The sequence below is a fragment of the Neltuma alba genome, unplaced genomic scaffold (genome assembly GCF_004799145.2).
Source record: "Neltuma alba isolate B1F8T4 unplaced genomic scaffold, ASM479914v2 tig00012477_pilon, whole genome shotgun sequence".
Classification (NCBI taxonomy): domain Eukaryota; kingdom Viridiplantae; phylum Streptophyta; class Magnoliopsida; order Fabales; family Fabaceae; genus Neltuma; species Neltuma alba.
In genome coordinates, this window is record NW_021636952.1 from 262,726 (window position 1) to 287,026 (window position 24,301).

Below are 24,301 nucleotides of genomic sequence, written 5' to 3' on the forward strand. Positions count from 1 at the left end.
GGCATGATCAGATACCTGCCTATATGTTGAGTGGGAATAATATAATATGGGATGCTATTTGTTTGGCCAGCAAGCAATAGTGATTGACTCAAATGGCATCTGAAAGTGGAAAAGCAGACCTGCCAATGCGGAGGGAACTTTCTAGGCAACCCCACTCTTCCTGAAAATTGTGTTTCCTCATTACATTCAATGACTCCACCCATGAATTTGTTGCTGCACAAATACATGGCATCTTCTACCCTTTTTTTCATAGCACTATCAACGCAGCTGGAATATTTGTACAGAGTCAAAATGAGTCCTTTTACTCACATAGTCATGATTTGTGTTATTCATATGGCCATGATTCATCAATAACATAACATAGAATAATTATATACCATCTAAGACGCTTTCCTTAATATAATAGATAAATAATTAATTTACAGATATTAATAAAATTAGTTAAATTAATTATTTAAAACATATATATCTTGGTTTCTCCAAACTATTATCTTTAATCATATGCATTAAAACTACTTGATTCAAAGTTCCCTAATATATGTAATAAGTAAAAAACTAATTGTTGTCCTGACACACATCTTACCTTGGGTGCTAAATATATAAGCTAAACAAATATTCACTTTGATTATAAATGTAAGATTTTAATTTACCCTGCCTTACAAATTTATAATTTTTTTCTAAGTCTGCATTAAACTCTAGCCGATGTCAATAATTCATGCAAAGCTTGTCAAATAGCTAGACTAGACTCAAACCCGACAGTACAAATGTGGAGCCACTAGAATTAATTGTTGTTTGATTGATTCCCAAAGTTTACGTTGATAATGATTACATAATTTCCTATACTGTACTTGCACAGAAATGAAATATTACCTTTATTCCTTCATATAAGATTTACTTTATAAAATAGATGTTATATTAAGAATAGCTAATACATCAGTTTATTTCTCATAGTTCATAAGGAGCTACCTAGTCAATAATGTTCAGGTTGTCCATATTACGAGAGAAATTGAGTACGTGTAGCTGAAAAGAAATGAACTACTTAAAATAGTGAAGCCAGCCCTTTTCTTTTTGAGGAATTATAGGTAGAATTGAACATGCAGCCTTCCACTCTTTTGATTTTTAATGTAAGGACTATTTAACCAATCTAAATAGATTAAAAAAACTGAATAAATTATTTAATTTTAACAAATAAGACCTATTTTTCCTAATGGTATACAACATTAGATTATATATATTAATTTATAAATTAGAGAAATTAATTTGGTGAGAAATAATAAATATAAAAGATAAATGAATTAAAGTGACCAAAATCATGAGCTTCTTAATTAACTCATGTTTAGGGAGAAGAGGAGTACTTTGATGATACTATGCTCTGTATTAAAATAAATCTAGTTTCACCATCTAAAACATACATGGTAACCAAGATTCATTGACTTGTACGATATAACAAAGGATTTATTCGAAAATGGCAAGTTGGTGAAGGTATAATAATTGGGGCTAAACGTGTACAAGAATTGAAGGTATGATGGCTGCACGATTGTTGTCAAGAACTCTAAAATGTATGAATCATGTGTGATGGGCAATCAATCTGAAAAGGATTTGAATTGAAATGAACAGTGTTTCCTATCATGGCTTCAATGGGTAGGGACGCAGACGCACAAATCTGCAGCTCTTCAGACATTCATGAAGAAGCAAAAGGTATAGAGAGGATAGGATACTAATGCCCGAGTGGGGCTTTTCGGCTCACCCTTAAAATTTAGTTTAAACGGTCTAAATTTTATGTCTTTTTATTTATCTTTTCTGAATTATATTTCTTAAAATAAAACATTATTAAAAATATAAAAAATAAAATAAGAGGATATTAAATGTAAGCCAGGTTTGATGCTACAAATCTTACTCTAGCTCTGCTTTTCCACTGCTCTGAAGTTTTTTTTTTTCTTTTCAGGAAAAGAAAGGGAAAAACTTTTTCTCGAGTCGCCCTATAAATAGGATGGCTTGTCCTATTATTTCTTCCTACTCTGTTTTTTTTCATCCTCAACCATCTTATGTTAACTCAACAAAGAAGCCAAGCAAACAATATACTTCTTCTCTACACGTCACACTTCACATATAATCCAAATCAAACTAAAGTTTTATGTTTTTTTGGTTATGTATTCCAAACTAGAATTTCTTGTCCCTATACCTATATACTACCTCCGGTCCTATGATTAGGACCGGAGGTAATATATACATATCTTTTTTTTTCCCCCTTTCAAGAAAGAAGAACAGTAAACTAGAGAATAATCTCATCATCAGCAAAGAAACAAAGGAATGGAGAATCTGCTTAATGGAGCATAGCTTTTTTACGAAACGAAATATTGGAAAAGGAAGTGCTGGGAAGCTGATAATAACATTGAAAAAATGGCATTTACATTGTCTTTATTTTTTAGCGGCAAAGATAACCAGAATTCTAGTATCAATCAAAGGGGGCAAGCTAGCATAGTTACAATTACCACTAGAATTTTAAAAGGGAACACATCAAGGAAAAAATAAACCTTAAGAAGAAAATAATCACATCATTGTTGTACTAAGTTCAGGCAATTTGGTCACGATATAATCGAAACGTATATTAATATAGTAAAAATTTTGTAGGCCCTTTATTTTAGACTTAACATGAAATAGATGGTCTATTTGTTTTGAAAAGAGGATAAGCATTGAATTTTATTATACTTCAGCAGAGTCCTAAGTTTATAGATAAGCTCAGTGCAAATAACACGTGAATGAGAAAAAGTCTAAAATTTCAGCGGGAGAAGAAAGATGTGGCGTGTAAAAGAAAACCACGTTTTTCTTAATTTTCAGAAAAACGATACGTACGACTCTCAAAATACTTGTAACGTCAATTTAATTTCGGGTAATGCGCCAAGCAAATAATGTTTTTGGCAGCACTGCACAAATAAATTCTGACTCTGCGTCGTTTCATTTCAAAAAATAAGGAAAAAAGTAGTGATACATGAAAATGACCTATCCTTGTTTTTTCCTCGCCTGAATGAGAATGACCTATCGAGCAAACATCTTTTGCCGGTTTGCACAAAAAATTTCCCAAGTCCATGGCCATTGCATTGCATATCCCTTTCTTTTGGCAATCTAAAACCTTAAAACATTCTCTCAAATTTTGGATTCAATGTACTGTTCTGTATTCTAAACTAAATTCTCAATATTCCTACTTTTCAAGAAAATAACATAGAAGAATATACTTTCAAAATAACATTCAATTAAAATTATCTATACAGATTAAAAGAGCTATTAAAAAACCTAGATTACAGCAAAATCTTATCATATTAAACTAAAATGATTTTGTATTAATACACTAAAATAAAATAGTATAATATGTAAGGTTCAACTATTATTATTTTTATTTATATAAAGGGTAAAATAACAAAAAATAATTACTTTATTAAAATATTGCAACCACGACTATTTAGAAATACAATAGTACTTGGATATGGCGTATGAAATAGATATCTTGCCTTGAAGTTCATAATATTTTAATAATTTTTCCTGAATAAATTTACACATTAAGTTTATGAATATAAAATATGATCATATTGAGTCGAGCATAAGGTCACATACCATTTAATCCGGAAACAGTTGACTTGGACCTTGAAAGACAGCTCTAACATCACTTATTCTCAGAGTGATTCAAAGCACAAAGTCTCTTGAGATAACAATTCCTTGCCCCGCTCAACAGTGCTGAGTCTGACAAATAAGACACCATAAGCCTCATGCGGCCCCAATAAGTATCACAACCATGCTTCTGTATCATTTCTTTGCCAAATTGTTCTCCGCATAATTACAAACAAGAATAAGCATGAATGAACAGGAACCTGAATGTATTCAGCCCGCGCAGGCAGAGTTAGATACGCATAACTCCATGTGGCTGCAAATAAATTCCTGCTGATTTTCAAATTCAAAATGAATCCAATGCGATTGCATTTCCCAGATTTCTTGTGATGCAAAATCTTATTCCGAAACTCCAAATTTTGACAGCAAACCAATGATGCACGACAATTTGCCAACAAGAATATATGGTTTATACAGATATTGGACCCCTAATTAATGGGCCAAGCCGGTAACTAAGCATGCGCACGTGTGTGCATTTGTGTTAGAGAAGATCTGTCGGTTGGGTGTATATTGGGGAGTGAGGTTCAACGAGGTTTCAATCCCCTAGCCCAATTTCATGTTAACTATTATCTTATATTTTGCTCTTGTTTATTATCATGTCACCACCAGAGTTGTATTCATGTATTTCTTAGAAAATCAGAGGACGTTGCTCTGTTTTCTTTCATGTAAATAATACTAAGCGTCCGCACGTGTGTGCATTTGTGTGAGAGAAGATCTGTCGGCTGGGTGTATACTGGAGAGTGAGGTTCAACGAGGTTTCAATCCCCTAGCCTAACTTCATGCTATTATCTTATATTTTGCTCTTGTTTGTCACCATGTCACCACCAGAGTTGTGTTCATGTATTTCTTAGAAAATCAGAGGATGGTGCTCTGTTTTCTTTCACGTAAATAATACTAGATTTCAGAGTTTTCTATCAACAAAAGATTAGCGGAGATTGCTAACAGACTTCAATCCTGAGATAAATGTTTGCTTGGGTACATCGGATCATGGATCTACTTCCTAACAATTTAAAATTCTTTCCTGAGATAAATGTTTGCCTGGGTACATCAGATCATGGATCTACTTCCTAACAATTTAAAATTCTTTGGCAGAAAGCTAATCTACAGAACGGCATCAACCAGCAGGAAAAATTATTTTCACATAAAGAACATACACATAGCTGCATTCGAATATTTCAGCAGAAAAAAAAAAATATTAAGTTCAGAATCCTGAAAAGAACATGAAATGATTAGAACAGTTGTCAAACCACAATTAACATTGCAAATGGGAAGTTTATATTTTCAAATTCTGAATTGTGAACTGTATCAAATCCTGAAATTCATAAGCAACGTGAAAACAACCTGCAAAATTTATTAGATGTGCGTGTGTCCATAAATCAATTTTAAGTCTTCTATTGATTAAGTTATATTGCAAGCAATATCCCAACCAATAATATGTCTGGCTTTCAATTTAGGAGGGGCATGGCAGGTGATAACAGCCGAAACACTCCAGGGAAAATTGAAAAATGCGACCTTTGTACTTGCTATTGCATCATCCTGACCGCTATGATTAAAACATCTAAAATAATTAATCCGACATAACGGTAAGCTTCTAGGTACAGACTTCAGCAAAAGGACTGAACTATAGACAAGACTAATTCATCAAATAGTACCATGCTGTACTGATTGTACTAATGGTCTGCCGAGATACATGCCTAGAGCATTTGTCAATCATGTGAAGCACATTTTAACTGAAGTCTATCCCAGAAAAACAATGACAATGACTTTCATTCAAGTACAGCTTGCTTTTCCAAAGCCCGTGACTACGCAATGTCTAAAGCTATTGGCATAATACAGTGATAGCACAGATGACTGCATCGTCTACACACTAAACAATCCTGATACTAGTTAAACGCCATGACTGTTTCTTCTAGTTTGCAGTACTTTTTTGAAAGAATGTGAACTGGAACATAATCACTCAAAAAAACTAGATTTCTGTATCTTGGCAAAGGGCTCTTTTATGTTACCTCTCATGGCACCAATTAGTTTGCCAAAATTGCAAGCAGAACCTAATAATGAACCGTAAGAAACCACATCAGGACAGATTCATTTAAAACCGTCTCTTTCTTAAGGGAGTAAGCATCATAAAAGTTTTCGAACTTCACTTGAGTGTAACCGCAAAACCAAAGAGCCTGAACCATAGCTCCGTTCTTAATGATAGGCCACATAGTAGAGGCAACTAAACTGGTATTCCTTCATCATCATCATCATTTAATATTTTCTCGAAAAGCACTTTAGCTTCCTTCATAAGAATTTTTCCCACATAATGAATGTACACGTTACATGTAACCCTGCCCGGCTGAATGCTAGCATGAGCTGCGGTGCAAAACTGGTAGAGAGATTTATCTAATTATAAAAAAGGCAATAACCCTATATAAATGTTTTGTAGCAGGCACATTTGGGAGAGGCGCATGGTTCTAGCATCTGTATAATAAGCCAATCTGCCTGCCCCCTAGACCCATTTCGAAGTGGCCTTTAACAACATGGTTGTGGGTAAATACATCAGCAAGAAAACGTTCTGCACCATTTTACTCTGAATGTGTAAAGCTGCTACCTCCTACCCCTAAGCACAAAAAGCTAATGATGGTTGTGATTCATTGCCAAAGATGTTCTTTTCCCACAAAATTCATGGAAGAAACAAGCGCAAATTCATTTCGGAATTTATACCATCTCCCATTTAAATGCTCATGCATACAGAACTATGGGTATAATTATATACATGTTAGTATTTATTCTAGATTAAGATTATTGCCGGTACACACTACATATTTTGTGGAGTAAGGAGGCATGTCACAAAGAAGAGAGCAGGCGGTACAAGCCATTGGCAAAAATAGTTACAGTAACAACTCCCCATAGATATTGATATATAAATGCAAGAATGGGATGAATGAAGTTCCAGGGAAATAGCCCAGCAATATTCGTAGCACTTACTACAGTGATGTTGACCATGTTCCATATCTCTCAAATTCCTTAGTTTATGATATCAAATCCCACGTCATTATCCGCAGATGCTATATACTGTCCTTTAGCATATTATCCAATGCATCAAGAACAGCTCGGCAGCATTCTCATCACCAAAATTCCGCTCTTGACTATTCAGTATCTAAGGGGCACTCTTTTCCCATATTTGACGCAAGAAGATCATATTTGGCGGGAAGCAGAAATTGTTATAAAAAATCTGACTAAAAATCATGCTTGATGCACTCAAAACTCCGGTAAGAAAATCTTAAGAAAGCAATATGTGCTGGCAAGAAAGGGATTCTCCAAAGGCAACAAACAGCTAAGACGCCCAAAACAAATTAATTACAAGGCTACGCAAAATCAACATGCAGGGCATAAGCTGTCCATAGATGAATTCAAGCTAAATTGCTGATAAACAGTGAATATAAACATTGATAATGAGCTAAACAACAAATAATACGAAAAAAATATACATATGTAAGAATGTTCTATAAATGTTAACAGAAAGATGCATAATGTTGCACAGCATAAGTTGCGCGTCTTACATAGAGAACCAATTAATAAATGGATAGGGATTCAAATCCTAAAGAAAAATGTAGCAAAAGAGGAAGTTGTAAGGAGCCAGACACACACTCATCTGCATCTTAATTGGATGTCAAAGGATATTTGTGTTTGATGCAGGGCGATTCAAGATGCCCACGGGTATTCAAGATACCAAGGGCATAGTTGACGCTGTTCGGGTGGCCTCATAAACCACTTTAAAGCCATGAATGTCTCACATACTTGAATCGTTAAACTCAATCGAGAAATGAAACTAATATTTACCAGGATTTGAATTCAGTTGCTTTAGTTTATGCATCCAAGTAAAAACTGAAAAAGAATAACGTAACGAACTGTATTACCATCAATGGAAAACGCCTGACCCGAATCCTCTCTCTTTCATGGTTTCAAAAGCTAAATCTGCAATGTGAGTGAACCGCAGCCCAGATAGCCTCCGCTCATCGGACCTGTGGCCCACGTTTCAAACTTAACACCGTGGCAAGGGATCGGTATAGAGAAGAAGAAGAAGAAGAAGACGACGCATTACGGAACAAGTTTCTTGTCTGAGCGGAACGAGGGAGATGAAAATTTCAGAACAGAGAAGCGCGGTTTACGCAGCGTTATGTTCACGCTATTGGATTTTGTGCAGATGGAGCTCCGGCGCACTTGGGTCCGAACGGGCCCGTATAAATATTTGAGTATGATATAAAATTATAGGGAATAATAGATTATAAAGTTGAGAATTTGTGAATTTTCTGAAATTTTTATTTTTAAGGAAGAGAGAGAAAATTTTATGTTTTATAAAAAATAATAAATGATACAAATATTATATAAAAGGGAAAACACTAACAAGAATTGATAATGAGTCGGCTTATAACTCGTAAAGTCGTGAGTTCGAATTCTATTACCAATGTGAGGATCTGTTGATAGGTGATTTTGAAGTCTAGAGCATATCCTAGTCCTGGTAAATCTCTGAGACCTAATTCACCTAAACTTTTTTATTATAAAATAAAGGATAAAAGGGAAACTCCATTAAAATTTATAGATCTCAACTTCTGGTAGGATTTGTTCTCAAATTTATATAATGCATGAGCACCGCTTGTTAGCTGGTTTGGATATGCTTTTTTAGGTAGTTTATAAACATGTTTCATGTAATTCATAATAAAATTTCTCTCACATTTCATTTCATAAATCATGATTAGAGATTAAAAAAATTCTTACTATATATCAGAATATGCACAAAAATGGATGTAGAATTTTCTTGTAATGTAATTATATATGTGACCAAGTAAAAAAATAAACTTGAGTAAATTTAATTGGGGGGAATTTCCACTACTAATGGCACGAAAAAATAAAATAAAAATATAAACAACTACAGTAATACCAATTATGATTTTATGAATTTCTCCCTTCGATGATCATCCGATGAGAAAAATAATAAGAAGAATCTGTGCGTATTATGTGACAATTTTTTTTAAAAAAAATTAGTCCAGACATTTTTTCGAGAAAAATCATTTCTGTTGTTTTAAATACTCTAAACAAACCTTGAAATAGAATTTCTTATACAGCAGCCATTACATTACTATAAAAATTAAAGTTACAAAGATTAATTTTCTTTAAAAAAAAAAAACAAACGACAAGAAATTAAAACATACACCTTACAAATACCTTTCTTTTCTTTTCTTTTCTTTTGTTTTTTTTATAACCACAAACACCTTTCTTAACCAAGGCTTTTTCCCTCACACAATTTGATTGTGATGTCCATTCCTCATTTCTTCCTCCTATTTTCATAATTCCCTTCAACATTTTTATAAACATACCTCTTAGCAACAACCACATAAACACCCAAATTCAAAACCCCTATCCCAGCAAGCAAAAAATAGTAATAATCCAAATGTGACCTATTCAAATTATTCCCAAGCCATTTCCCTTTGCTCGCTCCTTCCACAATAGATATAAGAGCACTACTCATAAAGTTTGCAACACCAGCATTTGCAAGATGAAATGCAGCCCCAATGCTTCTCATGGCCTCTGGCATTTGATCATAGAACAAATGTTGAGTCCCTACAATACAAAGAGCATCCACAAACCCTAGCAAAATATACTGAGGAATTAACCACCAAACCCTAATTGGTATTATTGCTTTTGGACTGTCCAAGAGATTGTGATCGCTTGCTGTTTTAACCCTTTTGGACTCTACTAGGGCAGCCACAAGCATGGTTAGAACAGAAAAGAATAAGCCAATTCCTAGTCTTTGGAGTATTGTGATACCTGTGGGTTTGCCAGTGAATTTTCTTATCATAGGCACAAGAATTCTATCATAGATAGGGAGGAAGGTGATGACGACGAAGCCGGCCACACATTGGAGTGTTGCCGGTGGGATGACGAAGTTATTATTAGATCCTATGGATCTCATCATTGTACTGCCTTGTTTGGTGAAGAAGGTTGACATTTGAGCATGGACGAAACTAAAATACAAGCATGCTAGCCATACTGGTATGAGGCCAAGAACTTGCTTCATTTCTTCAACTTGGTTTAATGAACATAGCCTCCAAGGATTTCTGGTGTTGCTTGATGCATCAATATCATCAATTATCATTGCCTTCTCCAGAAATCTGAAACATGTCAAAAGTAGTAGTGTAAAAACTTTGTCTCATATGTTGTACATGAGAAATACGGCCTCTAGTTCTTAATAGAATAAGCATCAGTTAAGAGTTGAATTTGGTTATGAATATAACATTTTAATTCACTTTATCTCTTAAGTTTATAATTTTTTCTCCAAAATATTCTTATTGATTGTCAATGTTCCTATCAAAAGATAGTTCCAATGCATATGATTAAAGAGAATAATTTAGAAAAGTCAACTCATATTTTTTTTTTACAAATAATCAACTTAACTAATTTTCTTAATTTTGCTAAATTAATTATCTAGTTATTATATTAAAAATTGGAGGTAGTGTGAAATATTATTTCGAATCAAATTAGATCACCTAAATCGCTGGGTGCGAGATGAAGTTATAGCTTGAGTCTCCACATCTATATTTCCATCCATGTTTGTATCTCCAAAGAAAACTCCTTTTCCATGGCGGCTCTCATCGACGCCCCTCTTTCGGACCGCCGCTACTAACACTTGAGCTGCCGCCGTGAAAGGACTTCCCAATGGCCCTTGTTTTCTGTACTTCTTTATACCGACCAGAAAAAATACAAAGGCCAAAGCCAAAGCTGTCGCTAATATTGCAAACCCTGTGGCCCATCCAACATTGTCCTGAATAATGCATATGTAAAATTTAATCCAGCAGAAGATATAATAAAATACTGGAAAATTAGCATTTGAATAGAAGTTAAATCAAGGTTTAATTTAATCACCTGGACATAAACAACCACCAAAACTGCAGATACAGAACCAATGTTAATTCCTAGGTACCACCAATTGAAGAAAGAGTTCTTGGCCATTCTCTCTTGTGGGGATCTTTCATCAAACTGATCTGCTGCAAATGTTTGAACACAAGGCTTGTGTCCTGATTCTCCTATCACTAATATGTAAAGCGCTATGAAGAAGACTATCTCTCGAACGTGCAATGGAACCACCGACACTGATAGGGTCAGCAAAACCATTCCCTGTGTAAATATATTTCATCAAACTCGTTATCCAAAGGCACACTCAGGTTCAAATTATGGCTAATTGAAGACAAGAAAGTTAGTGTAAACAAAGTGTATAAGTTCTTTCAATATAAATCTAAGGGTTAAAGTTCATTTAAAATGCACCCTGAAATATTTATTTTCAAGCACATCCAACATTTTGAAATACTTTTTTGGACCATCCAACACTCTAAAATATTTAATTTTTAGATGCATCCAATACCCTAAATTAAAGGTGCTACTGAAAAAAAACTTTAGATTGTTAGACGCATCTGCTGTTATTAAGTGGGATCGGAGAATACCACTTCCTTCCATAGTATTCTCTAATTCCACATACATGGGTTTGACTAATCCTATATAACAAGCAATCTCTTATACTAAACACTCTTTTAATAGATTTTCTCAATTGCAATCAATCTCAATCCCTTATTTTTAATGCTTCCTACCAAATGTAACCTTGGTACGCTCTTGTCTTACTAGTACTAGTCTTGTCTGTTTTAGTAGGATATGTTTTAGCCACCACTGCAGTTGTCGCTCTGTTAGAAATTGAATCACTAACCACAGTTGGAAGGTGCTATTGACTCAAAGCGATAGATCACCTTCACTTAAGGGGCTTTTTGAGAGCTAACAATAAGATTAAAGTTGCTCCTAACAAAATATTTCAAGGGAAAAATTACTTCTAAAAATGAATATTTCAATTAAGGGAAAAATTATTTTCAAAAAAATAATAGTTTAATTAAGAAGAATATTGCACAACAAAATATTTTGCGATGCTCAACGCAGAAGGAAAAATACATCACGGTGTGAAATGGACAACAAAGTACTTCAAGATGTTAGATAAACATTAACCTTAGATTTAATGTTGCCTGTATGTATGTCAAACTCAAATAATATGATATACCAGGAAATAGATGATGGAAGAGAAGATGATGGTGATGAAGCGGCCAAGGTAGGAATCAGCAATGAAGGCTCCAAGCAAAGGGAACATGAAGGAGAGTCCAACCCAAATGTTGACGTTTCTTGCAGCAATGGGTGTTGGCTGTTGCAGAACATTGGTGAGGTAAGTTATCAAGTTCCCACTCAACCCATAAAACGCAAACCTCTCTGCCACCTCCACAACTGCATTTTCAAGTTAAACCAATGTGAGAGTTAGCATTTTGCCCTAACGACATAAAAAGCACTTAAAAGAAAATCTTCATGTATAAAATGAGAAAAAACTGGCAATACTCGAATCCAACTCAATCAGATAGCTATGAAAAGAAAAGGAGCTTACAAATGATGAAGATGGCAGCATTCCAGCCACCTCTAGAGGGTTTGTGATCACAAATAGAGTTGGCTTCCATTGGAGCTGTGGTGCTATCCATGGCTGCTTAGCTATATGGACCCACACAGAGAATGAGATGAAACTTGGTGGTCTTGTGTTTACTCAAATATACATTTGCTTCCTTTAGTATATATATATATTTATATATGCGATAGATGCCCATGGCTTTATAATAATTTATGCATGGTAACCCCAAAACCATATCAAGTATAATATCACTCTCTGAAAAGAAATTGGTAAAGTTAATACTCGTGCATATCCAGAAGCCTGTATAGGTAATGCAAATCTACTTTGAATTATTTATATTGAATTTGGGAGATTAGAATAAGAAAAAAAATTAATAAAATATATGAATTATATTTTCTAAACTTTGATATGTGAGCATTTGAGATTAGATGTACAGAAAATTCAATCGGGCAAAATTGCAGAAATTTCATTCATGTATTTTTGCTTTGTGTTTGTTGATTGGATTGATATACAGATGTATCTGAGATGATACATGTACCGCATTTCACAATATCACATAACATATTTTAATATTTGTATTATTTGTCTTTCTTTTCTTTGAAATGATGCCAAATAATACAGATGTAATACGATTCACCATTAATCAAGGAACCATTGAGTCATGATTAATTATTTAGGATTTGTAAATAATATAACTTACTGGAAGAAAGATACGATGTGCAAGTGTTATCTGGATGGGTTTTAATTTTATGAACATTCAAAGTCATTTTAAAAGATTGAATAGCATAGCATCATTACAGAAGGTTTGTTTTCTTAGCTTGACTAAATTGAGATAGCTCCTGGGAAATTTTGTTTTTTAAAATATAGGCTGCACTCCTGATTGAAGATAGTAATAAAAAGAATTTTAATTTTAACTTTTTATAGAATATTTTATTTAAAAACAAAAATAGATAAATTAGACGATGTTGGTTAAATTTTAGATGAATAAAAAATATATTTATTATTACCTGAATAGTCATAATCGAATGGAATATTACTTAAACAAATCAACCTAAAAATCTTAAAAATAAAGAACAAATGGATATACACGAGAATAAAATATTCCAAATGAAAAGTGAAGTCATGAACAGATATTATATGAAAGCCCCTTAGCCCAAATTCAATACCAAAACAGCACAAATCACTGCATGACAAATTGTATCATTTCCAAGATATAACTTATTCAGTGTGCGCATGAATATCTGTGTAATAATCAGATAATAAATTTGTCCATAAAAACAAAAAATAAATACTTCATGAATAAAGTTTAATATATTAAAATGATAATTCAATCTAAATATATGAAAAAAAAATTTGATACAGATCATCATGAGCACCTGTAGTCCAAATCAAATCAAATACTAGCAGCTAAATAATTTTCATCTTTTTATTTCACTCACCCTATGGAATATATTTTTATTGAGAAAAGTGTACATAATATGACACTCCAAAAATAGCTATCAATTTCTCAAAAAAGAAAAAATAAAGCCATTGTTTCAAGGCTTTGTGTTAGGGTAATTTTGTGGGGCATTTCGGTAAACATACCGCTTAGCAACAAAAGCAAAAAGACCTAAATCCAAAAACCCCAACACAGCAAGCAGAAGATAGAACAAATCAAGATGAGACCTATTCAGAAAATTATTCCCAAGCCATTTCCCTTTTCTTAAAACCTCCAAAACATGTATAATCCCACTACTTATGAAGTTCCCAATCCCCACATTACAAATACAAAACACAGCTCCCAAACTTTTCTTAGCCTCTGGCAATTGATCATACAGAAAATGTTGAAGCCCCACAATCCCAAAAGCTTCAGAAACCCCACACAAAATGTACTGAGGAATCAACCACCAAACCCTAATTGGCAATATTGCCTCTGAATTGTCCAAGAGATTGTGATAACTTGCTAACTCAACCCTTTTGGCCTCAACTAGGGCGGCCACAAGCATGGTTAGAACAGAGAAGAATAGGCCAACGCCTAGTCTTTGAAGCATCGTGATGCCAGTGAGTTTGCCGGTGAATTTTCCGACGAGCGGGACAAAGAGTCTGTCGTAGATTGGGATCATAAGGATGATGGTGAAGCCTGTGATGCATTGGAGTGATGCTGGTGGGATGATGAAATGGCGATGGTGGGGTCCAATAATAATGGATCGAACCATTGTGCTTGCTTGTTTGGTGAAGAAGGTTGAGAGCTGAGCTAGGGCTACACTATTATACAAGCAGGTTAACCATATTGGGGTCAAACGTAGGACTTGCTTCGTTTCTTCCACTTGGTTTAATGAACATAGCCTCCAGGGATCTCTGGTTTTTCTTGATGCATCAATATCGTCAATTATCATTGCTTTCTCCAAGAATCTGATTCAGTGAGAAGTATCATATTCAATAGATTTTTCAACACATTATACATGAGATCTTGTCTAAGGAAAAGTTTTTAAATTTAGTTCACAAAAAGATATATATTTATATAGGGTTAAGGTGTAAAATTTTCCTTGAAGTTTTTACTTATGAGTGTTGGGCACCTAAAATTTTTTTGGATTCAATATTACTTTAGAAGTTTAATATCGTAAAAATTTTCCTCCTATCGTTAAAAATTGACATTGACTATTAATATATTGATATCGTTTATTAAAATTTTAATGGTGAGAACAAAATTGCTACGGTTTAAAATTTTGGGGCAATAGTGAACCCCAAAAAAAAATTGTGTATCTAGTGCTTCTCAGTAAAAATTTAGCAAATTTGTATCTTTGCCCAATATATATATATATATATATATATATATATATCTTTTTTCCTTTGCCAAAAGCGTGTGTATCATCTGGAACCCAATATATATAAATGCTTTTTTTGTCCTCGCCAAACTCACAAGTATAAAATTTTGATTTGTCCTAAATTTATAAAATGAATTAATATTTATAGACGAATAATTTTATTATAATATATATCTAAATGCATATTTTAGTTAAATACATATTGAATACGTATAATTTATATATGCATATGATCTGTGTGGGTGAGAATATTAGGTTATTGTAGTTATTTTTCCTGGTAGGATTAAATAGTATAATTATATTATCTCAATAAATTTTGACTCTAGGAGAGGTTTATGACTTTTAAATACCAAAAGAAAATATCTGCAATTTAGATAAAATGAAGGGAGACCAGTATACATAATTTGAGTGATATTTCATTTTCGTACCTAAACTTTTTGGTCCCAGAAAAAGTCATATATTCAGACGCAACAACATCTCCATAGCAAACACCTCTTCCATGGAGCGTCTCATCCACGCGCCACTTTCTAGCGGCGGCTACTACCACCTGAGCCAGCGAAGTGAAGGGACTCCCGAAGGGCACTTGTCTTCGATACTTGTTCATGCCACACAAGAAGACAGCAAATGCAACGGCCACAGCCGCCGCCAATATGCTGAACCCGATGGCCCATCCAACGTTATCCTATATGCAAAGCATGAAATTCCAATGAAGAGAGTTAAAAAAATTTGGAAGGACCAACAATAATATATCAAATTAATTTTGTTAAATTAGTTCATCTAGATTCTTTGGGTCCGGAGGAAGTATGAATAGATACAACAGACATAATTTGACTCTCATTCTGTTCCAATTCGAATTCCAAATATGTTCCTGCAAAAATCATTCCCTTTTTTTTTGGTTGAGTTTAGGATATCTACTGTCAATAGTAATGATTAATTCCCTTGCACTGTAGACTTTTGTAAGAGGCTTTAGTGCTAGTCACAAGACCCTCTCCATACACACCGCTAAAAATCAAATTCCTGACTAGATGATTAAGAAACTCAGCTAAGTGCTAACGGTGTTAGGCCTCATGACCATATATCAAGTAGGATCCAAGTGTCATTCTGATGTTTTCAAATCCTGCTATCAATATGAGGACACCATTTAGAGCTGGTAAACGGGCTGGGCTTGCGGCCCAGCCGCCAAAAATGGCTGGCTCTTGCCAACCCCCAAGGTGCGGGCTACTCCAACCCGCACCGTTTTTAGCCCGCGGTAGCCCTCTTTTTTTTGTTTTTTTAATTTTTATTTTTATATAATTTCTAATATATTATACAACATAATTGGAGGATTTTAACCCCCAAATTTCATATTTATATCTTCTCATCTATGTAATTGCATATGTAATATATACATAAAGATCTACTTAATTAATTTGGATAACAAAAATAGTCAATTAATTATTTAAAAAAAATAGTGTTAGTTTTTCTAAAATATCTTCTCAAATTATAAATTAATCCTCACATTATTTTATTATAACTCATTACTCAAATTAAAACTCAAAGTCCAATTTTAACATTACAAACTAAGCTCAAACTTATACAAATAATAATATTTAAAAAAAAAAGGTTAGGCGGTTTTGCTAGCCCGCACTGCTTTTGGCCCGCATCGCTGCGGGCTGGCCCGTATCCGCACCGCCAGCCCGCATTCCTAGCTCTAACGCCATTAGATTGATTTTCAAGTATTGTGTTAGCAAGCATATGACTCATTAGAGTTTGAGTGCACGATTTCAAATTGTATTATTTAATGGAAGATGATGTGTATGGAGAAGAACGATATACCTGGACATAAATAACAATGGAGAGGGCAGAGACATGAGCAATTATAGATGCGAAGTAGAACCAATTGAAGAAGGAGCTCTTAGCCATTAATGACGACTCTTCAAATTGATTCACTGCAAATGTTTGAACTATTGGTTTCTGCCCTGCTGCGCCTATTGCCACTATGTAAAGTGCCAAGAAAATCACTGCCTTTCCGCTGTGCAAAGGAATTACTGATACAGATAGTGTCAACAAAATCATTCCCTGTGCAAAACATTTATATGAACAAAGTTGTGGTGTTAGGAAATCATCCAATAATATATTTCTTCCGACCTTTAATATAAAAACTAATTAACTAATTTAGGTGAAACAAAGTAGTAGATCAAAGTCGTATATATTTAGAAGAAAATTTAACTGACCAACTAGCATTAATTTGGAGGGAAAATGATAAGTATGATAGATAGCGGGAAATAAAATCTTATATTTAGAACTAAATTTAATCTACCATTTAGCTCATATACAAAGGACAAGGAGGAGAAACTTATTCCTCAGCCTTTGTGCAGGCCAGTTTGAATTAAGCATACTTACTAAGAAATAAATGGTGGAAGAGAAGATGATGGCCTTGGAACGGCCAAGGTAGGAATCAGCTATGAAGGCTCCAAGTAAAGGGAAGACGAAGGAGACCCCAACCCAATTGTTGACGATCTTAGCAGCTGCCGATGTTGTCTCTTCCAAATCATTGGTCAAGAAAGTTATCAAGTTCCCTGTTAAACCATAGAATGCAAATCTTTCTGCCATCTCCACAACTGCGTTTCAAGGTTTTTATGCGTCAAAAGGGTTTGAAAAATTCTGGATTTGTGCAAGAGTGAGTATATATCAGTTACATCTAAGAGCCACATACTGTTTATGGCTCTTCAATTAATTTGACCAGGCTTCCAACAATATTATAAGCATCAGTTTTAATTTGTTCAGGTTAATATTCAAATATCACACGCATGCCGAATACATATGTGTGCAGAGACTTTTTTTTTTTCACAGAAAAACCCAAGCATTATATTATTGATTCACTCAAAATTATTTTTTCTTGAATTTTCTAATTTCATTGTAAACACAGATTATATTTTTAGTAATTAAAAAAAAATACGGATGTATATATAAGTTTAGCAAAATTTACAAAAAAATGTATAATTCAGGCAAAAAGAATAATTATTTTTATTTTTTTAATTATTGATGACTTTTCAGCTTCAGAAAATTAAGAAGAAATATAGCATATACTTCCTCTTGTCCTTAAGATAAGAGCTGTAAATTAAGTTGGATAAATTAAGAAATTTAGATGAATTAGTTAATTATAACAAATATTACCCGCTAGTCCTAAAATACCCATGTTTGACATTGGATAATATATACACACACATCAATTTATGAATTGGGTAAATTAGTTTTCGAGAAAATAATAAATATAAAAGATAAATGGATAGTAATTTTATATTAAGGATTAAATTAAACTCTTCAACTAACTTCTATATTAGGGAGTGGAAGAAATACTAAGTTTGATGATATGAGAGAGAGAAAAAAAGTAGAAATGGAGCTTACATGTGAGAAAGAAGACAGCATTCCAGCCACCTGTTGAAGGTTTATTATCATCATCACTTGAAGAATAATTGGCTTTCTTTGAAGCTGCATTTGTTGTATCCATAGTTGGGTATGAAGTGGGCTTAGCTAGCTGAGAATTGGAAGAAACACGATGTGTATCATTTATATATATAAACATGAGTCCCATCATATATATATATATTTGATTAGTTAATGTTATAGATATCTAAAAATTAAAGAAATCGGCAGAAATTAATATAAGCTGGCTTTAATTCAACGTTATGTACTGTCTAGTTGTTAATTACTTGTATTCATGGCTATCTGCTTGGATATATGAAAAAAATTAGAAGAAACTTGCTGCTATGTCTGCTCAAGTGGCCTGATATATGCCTAGAGCTATCTATCCCTTTTCCTCCTTCAAACGAAAATATCCATGATCTGGAACAAACTATTTCTTTGGGTCTTTACTATAAGGACATTTCTTATGGTTTATATATATAAGGCCCTATGTTTAAGAAGTACGTATAAAACTGCTTGTTTCCCCTCCAGATGTCCTATATATGATATGATATTTCTTAAATAATTTTTTGGATAATTTTAAAATTTTTAAAGCATTGGCTAATTTTAAATAACTTTTTAAAAGTATATAAAATTATGAATAGGTTGGTTCTTATAATAATAAATACCTGAGAAATTAATTAGTTTTGAATTGGATGTGTGGGCCGGGCTCCAAAATATATAAAGGAAATCATTTCTAATAAAACTTTTTTTCGCAGGCTTAAAATGTGCGTGTGTGTGTCTGTCTGTCTGTCTGTCTTTGAGGATCCTAATCCCATAAGATAACAATAAGAAAGAAAAAAGAGGCAGAGTATATTACAACTTGTCTTTCAGCATTAATATATAGAAGGATGTTTAACGCTTGCAAGAGTCATGTATGTTAGAAAGTTACTCCTCCTATTCTCCAAGTCGGATCTAACTAACTAATTTAAGTTAATTAAGAATGCTAGTTAAATTATAGTTTATATTATATGTTTTTTCTAAAACATCATAAGCATATTTATTAATTCCCTTTCTCATTTTGGTGAGGAGAATACCAATAGAGTTAATTTTGAAAAAAAATGGATAAACAAAGACTTATAGATAAGACTAAAATCAATTTCTAATTAGGTCCTACATTAAGAACCAGAAAATTACTATTTTTTTAAATAATTATCACACACCTTGATTTGATTGACATTTAGATAAGTCTTTTAAAACACCAACAGCATATATTCCTTTCCCCTCTTTCTTTTTTCTCTATTTTTTTTTCTTTTTTTTATTGAGCTGTTAATTAAATATATTAATCCTATAATCGTGCCACCAAATATGATTGACCGATTAGAAAAAGAGTTGATATCCTTTCAGTACTTATCTAGTACTATTTATAAGTTAATTTTAACTTGTTTATTGAAATTATGAAAAAAATTTAAATTAATTTTGATTTAAAATTTAATGACTTTTTAATTTTATCTCTTTTTTATCCAAATAATTAACAGTCAGACAAACAGAAAAATAGAAATAAATTTAATCAGTGGCTGCAGAAATCAAATAGAGAATAAAAAAAACTTAAAAAGGAACAATTTCTTTGCGGGCCAACCCAATTGGAGGAAGATTATGACTTTACTTACGCCCAAGTTGTTTAAACAAGACTCAATAGTCAATCTGCACGTAGCCTACTCAAGCCGGCATGTATTAATTGAATCAAACCTCATTAAGCCGACAATTTTAATTAACGTTTTAAATTGTGCATAAGTCAAATTAAACTTTATGGTTATTTAATTTGTACTTACAATAATGAAAATACACACTAACTCCAATATAAAAACTAATTGAAAATTCAATTTGGTCTTAAATATAATATCATAATCTACTTTGTCTCTAATATTTATTTATTTTGCCCACAAGTAATTATATAATTATTACAAATGTTAAGGAGTTTTCATGAAAAGGTAATTTCAATACACATGATTGATTGAGGTATTTTAGGAGAGACAATATTTATTTGTTATAAATTTTTTCAATATCTACAAATTAGTTATTTAATTCTTATATCAGCTCTTATATTAAGGATGAAAGGTACGTATTATTTTTTTTAAAAATGTATTATAAAGATTACAGCAAATCTCATTATTTGTATAGAGATAGCTAGAGATGATGAGCTGAGTAGTGACAGTTTTTGAAGATTTTGTGAAGTACATTAGGATTTCGTTGAAAGTGTCTTGCTTGCAATTAAATGCGTCAAAGGAAGGATCAGTTCCTTTCAACAATTTCTGCAACGCAACGTGACTTTGATTTTACTCTGTCGTTTATTACCGTATGAATCATGCGCCTTTGGATCTTCTGCTAATTATACGTGCGCATTTGTTAGAGCGGATCAACTCAACTGATACTTAGCGTCTCCTTAAATATTATTTGAAATGTGTTTACTCCTAATTGTGATGAGTGTGTGAATTCCTATCGTCGGGTAAAGAATAACAAGAAAAAAATTACATGCATGTTTGATTTTTACATTTTGTGGTTTTACCTTGTATACCTAGCATAATTGTTGAAACTATGGGAATTCGTGAAAGTCTCTCGCCCGGTATGAGGAAAATGGAGCTCTCCTCCCCTCTTTTTTTTTTTTTTTTTTCTCTCAACGGCAGAGAGTACAGCTGGGCCTTTTAGTATTGTTATAAAAAAATTTAGAGAAAACTATTCCGTATTTAGACCCATATATTTTTTAATTTTAATTTGGTACCTTTATGTTTTGGGAAAATTGCAATTAGATTCCATCCAAGAGAATTAAATACAAAAAAGTCTCTTGAAATCATGAAATTATTATGAAGTCCCAAGGGACCTTTTTGCAATAAATTTTATTTATTTAATTACCAAATTATCCTTCTTTTTTTTTTTTTTTAAGTTTGCATTGACAACTGAAAGAGCAATGGTTGACAACTTAGGGTGCAAGAATTGATAAGTATCGCAGCTGGTTTGATAACACATTTTCTCAACATATTACAAAATGTAACGCATGAGTTGTCAAACCAGCCCGATACTTGTCAATCATTGTACCGTAAGTTGTCAACCACTGCCCTTTCAATTGTCAATGCAAATTTAAAAAAAAAAAAGAAGAAGGATAATTTGGTAATGAAACAAATAAAATTTATTGCAAAAAAGTCTCTTGAGATTTCAGAATAATTTCATGATTTCAAAGGACCTTGTTGTATTTAATTCCCTTGTGTGGAACCTAATTGTAATTCTCCCTTGTGTTTTTCTCTCATAATCAAATACTTTGATTTTGCTTTGCTAGTATTGTTAGTTCTTGTAAACTTTTCCTATTAACATCGTTAGCCATTGTACGACAACTAATTCTACTAAAATAACAAATTAAATTAAAGTATAGAATTAAGAGAGAAAAACATACAGGTACCAAAATAAAAAATTAGAAAAAAGTATAGTCACTTGTAAAATGGTTTTCTCAAAAAAAAATTTTAACATTCGTAACCCATTCTATTCAATACAATGCCTAATTATTTTGACAAAAACAAACTTATCAATGCAAATTAAATGCTAATTTATGGAAAGGAAAAATCTTCATCCATGTTGGCTGTGACGTCCCGTGATCTCTTCCTCTTTCCGTTTCATCATTTCCTTGAACTTTTTTATAGGCATTGTGACAGATTTATGGCAAAATTTTGTGATACCAAAATTTATTTCATAATAGATCCATAAAGCGTTTGTGATGGAAACTTTGAAATTCTATCGCAACAATTAAAATTTGCCACCAAGAAATTGTGAGGAAATCCTTCCCAAGTTTCTTGTCTTTTAATAGTATCTGTATAAACAGAATACACCAATATTATCAATATTTATATATAAAACATATGGGAATTAGAGCATTATTATGAATAGTGTGGCAGTTAGTTTGAGCTCTCCACTGTAACGAGTGGAGCCGGAGGCGTTAACCAATCTAAAATTGTAAAATTGATAGCAAATCTATAGGTTGTCATTACTCGTTATTCTTACATTTCTTAGCAAAAAAAAAAAAGGACAAAAACAACAATAAATCAATATACAAGTGCTGCCTTAACCACGGGCATTTTCTTCATCATGCTGATTGGCAAGTCCATTAAAACCCTTCATCTCTTCCTCTTTTCTTTCATCATAACCTTCAACTTTTTTTGTAAACATACCTCTTAGCAACAAGCACATAAACAGCCAAATTCAAAAACCCTAATCCAGCAAGCAGAAAATAGTAATAATCCAGATGTGACCTATTCAGATTATTCCCAAGCCATTTCTTTTGCTTGCTGATTCCACAATAGATATAAGAGCACTGCTGATAAAATTTGCAACTCCAGCATTACTGATATAAAATGCAGCTCCCAAGCTTCTCATAGCCTCTGGCATTTGATCATAACACAGATGTTGAAGCCCTACTATAGATAAGGCATCCACAAACCCCAACAGAATATACTGAGGAAGCAACCACCAAACCCTAATTGGCAATATTGCTTTTGGATTGTCCAAGAGATTATAATCACTTGCTATTTTAACCCTTTTGGACTCTATTAGGGCAGCCACAAGCATGGTTAGAGAAGATAGGAATAAGCCAATGCCTATTCTTTGAAGCATTGTGATGCCTGTAGGTTTGCCTGTGAATTGTCTTAGCAGAGGAACAAGAAGTCTGTCATAGACCGGGATGAAGATCATGATAACGAAGCCGGAGATGCATTGAAGTGAAGCCGGCGGGATGATGAAGTGAGGTCCTAGTGATCTAACCATTGTGCTACCTTGTTTGGTGAAGAAGGTTGATGATTGAGCCTGAGCTAAATTGAAGTACAAGCTTGTTAGCCATATGGGTATGAGGCCTAACACTAGCTTTATTTCTTCCACTTGGTTTAATGAGCATAGCCTCCAAGGATTTCTTGTGTTGCTTGATGCATCAATTTCATCAATTATCATTGCCTTGTCCAAAAATCTGAAACACGTCAAAAGTGTTAAAACTACATTTAATAAGTTTTAAGAATTATATTGCTTCCAATAATCCATTTTATAAGTGTATAAATAAAAGAATAAAGGTTAGTTCAAATTAGTCAAAGCTCATAAATATATAGAAAATACTTCTTATTTTCCAAAACTACGCTATGAGTGCGTGGATACTTAATGTAGCAAAACTAACCAATGTGTCTTTTTTATAAGTGCAAAACTAAACAATAACTGATGGGAAAAAATAATTACTAAAAATTTTAGATAAGCTAGTAGTGTGGCTCTTATAAATGGGAACACATAAAAAAGTTCTTATAGTAGCACATAAGGCTAGAAGGAATATTTAGAAGTAGCAATCTCAAGTGTTGTTGGCATCCTAGTGAAAAATGGCTTGAATTGCTTAAACTCAAAATCTCTAAGTTTGAGTGGTTTGTGAAGATAGAAAAAACTATTTGAAGAATTCTCCCGAGTTGAGCCTGAACTCGTTCAAATCTAACTCAATGAAATAATCATATAAAAATATTTATAAATAGCAGAGATAATTCATATTACCTGAAATGTTTTGTGCGAGCCAAAACTCTAGTTTGTGTCTCCAAATGATATCACCATGCATTGACTTGTTTCCATAGAAAACACCTTTTCCATTGCGCATCTCATCTACTTGCCGCTTACGAATAGCTGCTACTAACACTTGGGCCACCGCAGTGAAGGGGCTTCCAAGTGGCCCTTGTTTTTTATACTTTCTAATACCAAGCAAGAAAATACCAAAAGCCACAGCTATTGCTGCTGCCAATATGCCAAACCCTACTGTCCACCCAACGTTGTCCTAAATCCAAAAGCAAATGTCAACCAATAAAAAGTCAGATTTTACAATAATCCTAAATGATTTTTAAATATTAAAAATTTATAAGGTTTTACAAAAAAAAAAATGCTACAATTCTATACAATTTATTATGGTAGTCAGATTGAACCA

General features: G+C 33.1%; 2 protein-coding genes, 1 long non-coding RNA gene and 1 pseudogene across 4 annotated transcripts; all 4 read right to left on the bottom strand.

The window, feature by feature from the left end:
- Positions 1 to 3,609: 3,609 nt before the first annotated feature.
- On the bottom strand, positions 3,610 to 7,695 carry LOC114727488 (uncharacterized). 2 transcript variants are annotated; one of them, XR_003738583.1, is made up of 2 exons: positions 7,563 to 7,695; positions 3,610 to 3,930 (listed from the first exon to the last, which is right to left on the bottom strand). It is a non-coding gene; the product is annotated as an uncharacterized LOC114727488 (long non-coding RNA). The 2 variants fall into 2 exon arrangements; XR_003738582.1 differs by lacking the exon at positions 7,563 to 7,695 and adding an exon at positions 6,631 to 7,358.
- A 1,273-nt stretch (positions 7,696 to 8,968) lies between these two features.
- On the bottom strand, positions 8,969 to 12,203 carry LOC114727475 (protein NRT1/ PTR FAMILY 5.4-like). The gene is made up of 5 exons (XM_028914178.1): positions 12,113 to 12,203; positions 11,741 to 11,958; positions 10,567 to 10,818; positions 10,191 to 10,465; positions 8,969 to 9,815 (listed from the first exon to the last, which is right to left on the bottom strand). The coding sequence occupies exons 1-5, from the start codon at positions 12,201 to 12,203 to the stop codon at positions 8,969 to 8,971; spliced, it is 1,683 nt and encodes a 560-aa protein (XP_028770011.1).
- A 1,462-nt stretch (positions 12,204 to 13,665) lies between these two features.
- LOC114727476 (protein NRT1/ PTR FAMILY 5.4-like) lies at positions 13,666 to 18,424 on the bottom strand. The gene is made up of 5 exons (XM_028914180.1): positions 18,322 to 18,424; positions 17,317 to 17,534; positions 16,750 to 16,992; positions 15,363 to 15,616; positions 13,666 to 14,521 (listed from the first exon to the last, which is right to left on the bottom strand). The coding sequence occupies exons 1-5, from the start codon at positions 18,422 to 18,424 to the stop codon at positions 13,666 to 13,668; spliced, it is 1,674 nt and encodes a 557-aa protein (XP_028770013.1).
- Positions 18,425 to 22,510: 4,086 nt separating this feature from the next.
- LOC114727477 (protein NRT1/ PTR FAMILY 5.4-like) lies at positions 22,511 to 24,206 on the bottom strand (annotated as a pseudogene).
- Positions 24,207 to 24,301: the final 95 nt, after the last annotated feature.